Raw genomic sequence first — 8,031 nt, 5'->3', positions numbered from 1 at the left:
ATGGAACATGAATGAACTATATCAATATATGTCTTTAATGGATGATTGTAATAAGCACATAAGTCCAGAAGAGAGGTGTCAAACTCATACTTACTACACAATTCCACTTATAAAATACTTGGAAACAGGCACATATGGAGGTGCACAGTCCAGTCTGAAATCTTACAAAGAAAGATGTGACTAGTCTAAGTCCACACAGTAGTTTTCTTTAGGGATAATAATGTATTTGGTGAGAGTAAGTGGAATGCTATCAAAATACGTATTTCTTCTCTTAGATGATGATGACTTTATCTTCACCATCATCATGAAAATGTTTTTATTTTCTTTCAAAGGGGAAAGTATTTTTTAATAATTTGCTACACTGAATTCTTATTTTGATGAAATTTCTTTATTTGGAATTTACTTCTCAGTAACAAAAATCATAAAATTAGTAGACAAAAATTTTTTGTTTCTAACAAAAACATGTTATGCACTCAGATGTAATTTTTAGTCAGTTATTTCGGGAGTGGAGGTAGCTTTTGAATTTATATTTGACTAGATACAATGGAGGTGTATTGAGGAGAATGTGTAGATTGGGGTTTATTTTGTTGCAATGGTTATTTGTTGTATCTATAATAAATATTTTTTTACTTTTTTGAAAATAATCCACAATAAAATATGTTAGGGGTTTTGATTTGCCACCTCTCAGCCTTTCACAATGACTTATGTTTAAATATCTCTGTATCATAGGAAAGCAGTTGACATTGTCAATTACCTTCTGGTCATGTTTTCCTACATCATTGTTTTGTAGTCCTGTAGTGGGTTAAATTCCACCTCCTCTCTCCAATAATGAGTCAAGCTTGGCACTTCCTCTTGCAAAAATTCTTACTTCAGAGGAAACGTGCGGTGCAGGACACGGAGGGGCGCATTCGGAGCCCCCTGGGCTACTCAGCTGTTCCAATCAAGTTCTCAGAAAAGCAGCAGGCTTCTCATTACCTCTATGTGAGGGAACACAGAGTTCGAGAAGGTGCCCAGTCCACCTGGCCTCAGAAGCGCACTCTGTTTGTCCTCAATGTGCCCCGGTACTGCTCGGAGGAGTCCCTGTCTCGCCTCCTGTCCCCCTGCGGCCTGGTCCAGTCTGTGGAGCTGCAGGAGAAGCCGGACCTTGCGGAGAGCCCAAAGGAGCCAAAGTCCAAGTTTTTCCACCCCAGGCCTGTTCCGGGCTTCCGGGTGGCCTACGTGGTGTTCCAGAGGCCCAGCGGAGTGGCTGCCGCCTTGATCCTGAAGGGCCCCCTGCTGGTCTCCACTGAGAGTCACCCTGTGCCGAGTGGCATTCACGAGTGGATCAGTGACTATGCGGATGCGGTGGCCGACCCTGAGGCCCTGCGCGTTGAGGTGGATGCCTTCATGGAGGCCTATGACAAGAAGACTGCTGAGGAGGAGACCGAGGCCAAAGGGGAGGAAGGGGTCCCGGATAAGGAGGGCTGGGTGAAGGTGACGCGCCGGGGCCGGCGGCCTGTGCTGCCCCGGACGGAGGCCGCCAGCCTGCGGGTATTGGAGCGGGAGAGGCGGAAGCGGGCGCGCAAGGAGCTGCTCAACTTCTACGCTTGGCAGCACCGCGAGACCAAGATGGAATACCTAGTACAGCTGCGCAAGAAGTTCGAGGAGGACAAGCAGAGGATTGAGCTGCTGCGGGCCCAGCGCAAGTTCCGGCCCTACTGAGCTGCAGGACCACGTGGGGTGGGTGCTCCGGGGAGTGGGCACCAGGCTGAGCAGCTCCAGTGTGAAGCCACCAGGGTCCCCTGTCCTGGGCCTGGTGCTGGGGAGGCCTCCCCAGCGAAAAGACGGCCCACGGGAAGCAGCTCTGTCCCTACCACCTGGAGCGGCAGTGAGGGCCCTTTGGCAGGGAAGCAGCCCCTAGGAGTGAGGGACAGGAACGTTTTATTTCTCTTCGAGCTAGCAGCACAGGGGGCTCCGGAAGCCCAGGAGGCCTGGTCCCAGGCCTTGCTTCCTTTACATACCCTCAGACCCAAAAACCCTCCCCCGCTTTTTTCTTTTCTTCCTTTATGTGGTACTGGGAATTGGACCCAGGGTCTTCACACTGATCTACTTCCCAGCCCATTTTTGAGACGCTAAGCCGTCCAGGCTGGGTTTAAACTTGAGATCCTCCTACCTCAGCCTCCCAGAGTACTGGGCTTACAGGTGTGTGGCCAGCTTAACTGTTCCCTTCTGAAGTCACAGATGTTCAAGTTAGCATCTTGGCCCCTTCCACTGGCTATGCCAGCAGACTCTGCTGTCCACCTTGGTCTTCTAGACTCGTGAGCCCCGATCCCTCCCCCGCCTCGCAGGGCTGGGAGCTCAGAGTCCACGTGGAGGCTGGCAGGTCTGGTGGCCGTGAGGTCCTGGAACGCTGTGCAGCTCTGTAGGAAGCTGCTGCTGCTGCTGCCAACACGGTGGGACTTTCATGTGAACAGTGATTGCCCAGGACCTCTGAAAATGAACTGCTGGAGAGGGGCATGTGGCGAGTGCCGTGTTGCTGCCCACCATGGCCAGCTGGACATGGGCTCTCTGGGGCCTGCTGCCTCCCAGCAATGGTGTCCAAACCCCAGGCACTCGGAGGCCACCTGGGGCCCTGGGCCACCTGAACTGGAGAGGACACTGTCAGGGCCACCGCCGATCCTGACTGGCTGACTAGGACCCCGGAAAGGACAAGGTGGAGCTGGCTCGAGACCCCTCCCCGGGGCTGTCCCTGACTGCCCCCTCAGCCAGCATGGGAGGCTGCGTGAGTGGATGGGGACCGTGAAGTGCCACGGAATCACAGGGGTGCATGTGGGGCCCAAGTCACAGCACCAGCCTTGCCCCTGCTCTGAAACCCACACCCCTGCTCATGGGCCGGGAAAATGGCGGTGATAGGGAAGTGCTGCACAATAAAACAGACCCTTGCCTTGCAAAAAAAAAAAAAAAAAAAAAAAAATTTGTACTTCAAAGTCTTAACCTAAATTGTTCTAAATGGAATCAAGTCTAAAGTTGGGGTAATATTTAGAGGAAATGAATTTTTTCAACTGGACAGTGTGGGAAAGACGTGTGAAATCAAAATTGCAGCATCGATCTACTATTGCAAGTAAAGTCAGCCTTTGGCTGAAGTGGCACAGCTGGTAGGATTTCACTGATCATGTGTGGTCATTGGATCTAAATTAGCCTAAGTTGTTTTGTCAGTTGTGAGACTGAAAAGATCATTTTTCTTTTCTTTCTTTTTTTTTTTTTTTTTTGCTATCAGGGATCAAACTCCGGACCTTGCACTTGCAAGGCAGGAGGCAGAACCACTGAGATAAATCCCTGGCCCAAAAAAGGTCATTTTTCTATGGGCCATGTTTTTGATGAAGGTGTAAAGCAAGTACTTAAATCTTCTCTTTTTTTGGTCATATGTCAGTTTGAGTTGATTTTCTCTTGTTTGCAATTGATCACATTTTATTTGATCATTACATTGTTTTGAGGATAATGAAATTTTTAGTAAAAAAGTATTAGCTTTTATTTATGTCTGAACAAAACCACAAAAGTATAGGATCAAATAAAAGTAAACAAATGCTAATTTAAAAATGCTGCAAAGGAAATTCAATGCCATAACTATCAGATTTTGGTCTATTTTGCCTTTAAAGTATATTGTACTTTTGAAAAAAAGATAGTATCTCAGAAAGGCAAATATAAAAGCCCTGATATTCATGTGATTATAAATGGTTTGCTATGCAACTAAATAATTTCTGGCATGTATACAGTTGTTTATCACAGTTTTATAAAACGACATTTGTGTTATGTGAAGCAGAATGGCAGTTATTTATTTCTGCCAGCCCTAACCTCTCAGCTACTATCATTTTGAAAATATAATCATATTTTCTAGCCCAAATTCCTTTCTCTCATTCCCTCATAACTCTATCAGCACTCTCGACTTAGCAGAAGACGATCTACTTGGAGTGCACAATCGTGTTCCCACAAAGAAACCGCCTGTTCAGCAAATATCAGAGATTGCTTTCAGAGACAGAACTTAACAAGAATGGCTTGTAATTGTGGTCATTACAGCTTTGTTCTTAACATTGGACTTTGAAGGAAGCCAGAGCAGTCAAGCACCTACAAGCATAACCTTGATCCAAAATGTGGGTAAATATTATAAAATAAACTATTAAATGAAGTCTATGATATCTTTTGGCAGAATATATGCCTCAATCTGAATTGAGAAATTAATTCTAGGATTTGCTCAGTATGTTAATTGATTCAAAGCAAAATTAACATATGAAAAGGAGAGGAAAAACACTGAAAATAGACTGTGAATTAAAGCAGCAGAAGTAATAGAAATAAACCTTACATGTGACAGCCTGTCACCCCAGTAAAATAGGGTTGCACAGAAAAAGTCAGCCGCTGCCAGAACTGTGACACTGATATTCAAGAATAGCACCAATGTTGGTCACATAGATATTTTCTTTACAAATATTCGTGTCATTAGTCTTCTTTCAAAAATCACTCAAGTATAAACACAACCCAGGCTTGTATGAACAAAGAGTGCTCAAAAGCACAAGTGTGCTGTAAACTCTGTTGCCATTTCTGTTTATATCTATAACAATACAGACCATGAGAAAGAGAAACTAGATATTCTGATTGGTTGGTCTCCTTTCCATATATATTGATCTCACAATGTATCTTAAATTTAGCACATCTTTTACCTTTTGTTTTGTAAAATCTTTCCCAAAATTGATGCAAATTGAAAGTTATACTAATCCTGTTTAGATCTATATTATTTTATAATAAATCATGTTACTTGCATAAATTCATAATATATATGGGTAGAGGAAAGAGCCTATATACAATTTAAAAGTCACAGTACATGATAGATACAATAAATAATGATTAATGTAGTAAAACTAGCAAATGACTACATGTGTGAAATACTCTTGAAAGGCTAAAGAAGAAAGATTCATCCTTACAAAGATGTGCATCATGTAAGAGTCCAAATAAAGATTAGCAATAAAATGGAATCTTGCATTGCTGTGTTTGAGGTGTAACAAGGCATTATGGAGGCAGGGATGAAAGATTCCCTTTTAGGGATGGCAAAATGTTTTGTAGATGTTTTAGGAGAGAAAAACTGAGTGCAATCTAGGTAGAGGAAATACTGTACAGAATTTATTACAACAGGACCAGTCCACTGCATATAGTTTATTTAGACTATAGTTCAGTTTGCTTAGTATGGCAGGATGATTCTGCACAGATTTGCTAGGCTTTTTCACAGAGTTTTCATGCTTCTTGAAAAGTCTAAATGATCAAAGTAGGTGAGAAACACCAAAAGTACACATTAAACCCACAAATTAATAGCAAGGATACTTCACTGATTGAAGTGATACACTGATTGAGATGGCAAAGAACCCCTTAAAATAGTGATACTATTGTAAGTGAAACTTGGTGAGTCTTCTCAATAAACTCAAATGGGAATGAAATAAATAGAATTGCTTTAAAAATGTACATAGATTTTATTGCTTACAGTCTTTCAATAAATTGCATTTTGGCCTCATGGGAGACAAAGTCTATATTAAGATTATCAAGGTTGTCACTTGGGGAATATTTCAATTGAAATACTTTTTGGAAGCAATTCAAATGATTTTAAGCTTGAATATTCTCATCTTGAATTGTTTTAGGGCACAGATGTTTGTGTCAAATTTACAGTTCCCAGAACAGATTTGATTATCATGTAAAGATGGTGAAGTTGTTATTATATAAATAAAAAATAATTTTCTTAAATAAAATGAAGGTATAGGACTGTAGCTTATGAAAAATTTTAGTGATTGTAAAATTAAAGTCTATAGAAAGAGAATTGGATGAAATAATACAAGGATCGTATGTGGATAAAAAATATTTAAACAACAAGAAAAAATAACATGGAAGATCATGAGTTAAATAATTACTGTAGATTTTGCTCTCCTTCAGATAACATGATAGGTTAAACATTATTTTCTTTCGTTTTTTTACAAATATTAACATATTTTCTTAACATTTTAATATCATTTAATAACATTTTATTATTATTTGGTTTGGTTTAATTTTTTGTTTTAGTAATAAATTTCACAGACTGACAGACCATTTATCAACATTGGGAAGACATTGCCCTAGAAATCATAAAGAACAGTGCTTAGGCCCGGGGATTTAGCTTAGTGGTTTTGTCTCCTGCTGCGCAAGCACCAGGACCCATGTTCAACCCCGCATACCAAAAGAGAGAGAGAGAGAGAGAAAGAGAAAGAAACAGTCCTTAGTGGAATACTGACCCCAAATTCTTCAAAGTCTTCTTATTTCCCCTTCCCTTGGCCAAACAGAGATGACAGAAAACTACTAGGGCATGATGTGCCACTAGGTAGATTATAGATGGTAGATGAAACCAATTCTCTGATCTTGAGCTGTTGCCTTGACATGTAAAGGGGAAATTAATATGTATTATTCTTGTTCATCACACATTTTTATGTTTTTTTTCAGAAGAATTTATCCTGCCTTGGTTACACATAAATTTTACAAAAGAACATGTAGAATATTTTGGTTACATTGAAATTAAAAAGAAATACTGAAAACAGATTTGAAATATAAACCATAGTAAAAATATTGGAGGATTTTCTAAGGTTATGGAAGAACTATATTGACAGTTCTATAAAAAAATCCATTGAAAGTAGTTGGAAGAGCTGGAAACTATGAATTATTTTAAGAGCTTAAATGGAAAATATTCTTAGTGTAAGGAAATCAATCTTTTCCCAAATTTTATGATTCAGTCAATGCAATAGCAATCAAAATATTATTTTTGCTTTTTTGTGTCCACATGTAAATTATGTCACCAGGACCTACTGTAATTGAATTGAGGCCACAAGAGTGGGTTTTGTGTTGATTGTGGTATTGTGATTTCAAGCTGATCCTTAAGATGTCTTGCATGATCTTCTTGCCCACATTTTTAGCTAGTAGTAATCTTGAAAGTTATCTGTTCAGATAGATTTACCACCTAAATGGAAACATTCTTGCCCCTGAAATTCTACATGAAAGAGCCTACATTGAATATCAACTCTGAGCTTTCTGATATGATAACTTTCCTGAAAGGAATCAGCCACAGAATTGTGTAAATTTTTTATATTACACGTTTATCATGAATCCAGGGAGATTTTAGGTCTTACTTAAATGGACAATTATTTTATACATTAAATTTACCTTCCTTGCCTCCAGTGCTTTTACCTAAACTATCATCCATGATCCTAAAGAACATCTTTTGATGCCATAATATTCCATAGTATTCCTTTGTCCAAAGTTGTCATTTCACAAGGAAGGAAGGAAGGCAATGAATGAGTTCATGTCAATGAAATTCTCTAGTCTTTTCATGTTTGCTTTTATCTTGAATTGGTAGTTTGAGTAGTGAAATTGAATTTTTAAAAATTCACTTACTATGATATCTACATGGCACTCCAGGAGCAGAATGTGTTCTAAGTCACTGAATAAATGGCACTATTTCTCCCATAACCAGACCTCATAGGTATATTGTTTGAGGAATCAAAATGGAAGTAGTTAATTTTATTACTAACCATAGGGATGCAATAGCAAATTTTCTCCTTTCTACCCCTAAATTTTGGGCTTGTCTTCTCTAGTATTCTCAGTACCAAAGGAAAAATATTTCCATCCGGTGATAAGACAATGATTCCATTGAAATGTAACATAAAATTGTGGAATGATTTAGCATTTCATTACTACAGTGAAATACTTGAGATGATTAATTTATGAGGAAAATATTTTTTAGCACAAAGTTCTGGAGGTTGGAGTCCAATATTGGACAGCTCCATTCTCTGAGTTTTTGGTGAGGGTGTGATATGGCATTGGCGGAGACGATTTGCCAATAAAACTGCTCACGTAATGAGTCAGGAAGCAAAGTGAGAGACAGAGCATGAGTCAGGAAATCACAGTCTCATGAGAGGATATTCCCTCAATGATGTAAGGCCTTATTTCCTTAGGTCCATACCACTTCTCTACAGCCACACTCTGGGGAACAAA

General features: G+C 40.1%; 1 protein-coding gene across 1 annotated transcript; it reads left to right on the top strand.

Moving 5' to 3' along the window:
- The first annotated feature begins 807 nt into the window (after window positions 1-807).
- On the top strand, window positions 808-1,877 carry LOC101697650 (ribosomal RNA-processing protein 7 homolog A). The gene has a single exon (XM_021236426.2). It carries the CDS (start codon window positions 829-831, stop codon window positions 1,699-1,701), a length of 873 nt encoding a protein of 290 aa, XP_021092085.2. The 5' UTR covers window positions 808-828; the 3' UTR covers window positions 1,702-1,877.
- Window positions 1,878-8,031: the final 6,154 nt, after the last annotated feature.

This window comes from Heterocephalus glaber, unplaced genomic scaffold (assembly GCF_053883595.1).
Source record: "Heterocephalus glaber isolate CG9 unplaced genomic scaffold, H.glaber_assembly_v1.0 deba00001586, whole genome shotgun sequence".
Taxonomy (NCBI): domain Eukaryota; kingdom Metazoa; phylum Chordata; class Mammalia; order Rodentia; family Bathyergidae; genus Heterocephalus; species Heterocephalus glaber.
Note: the sequence above shows the minus strand (reverse complement) of the source record. Positions and strands in the feature narration are given on the sequence as shown.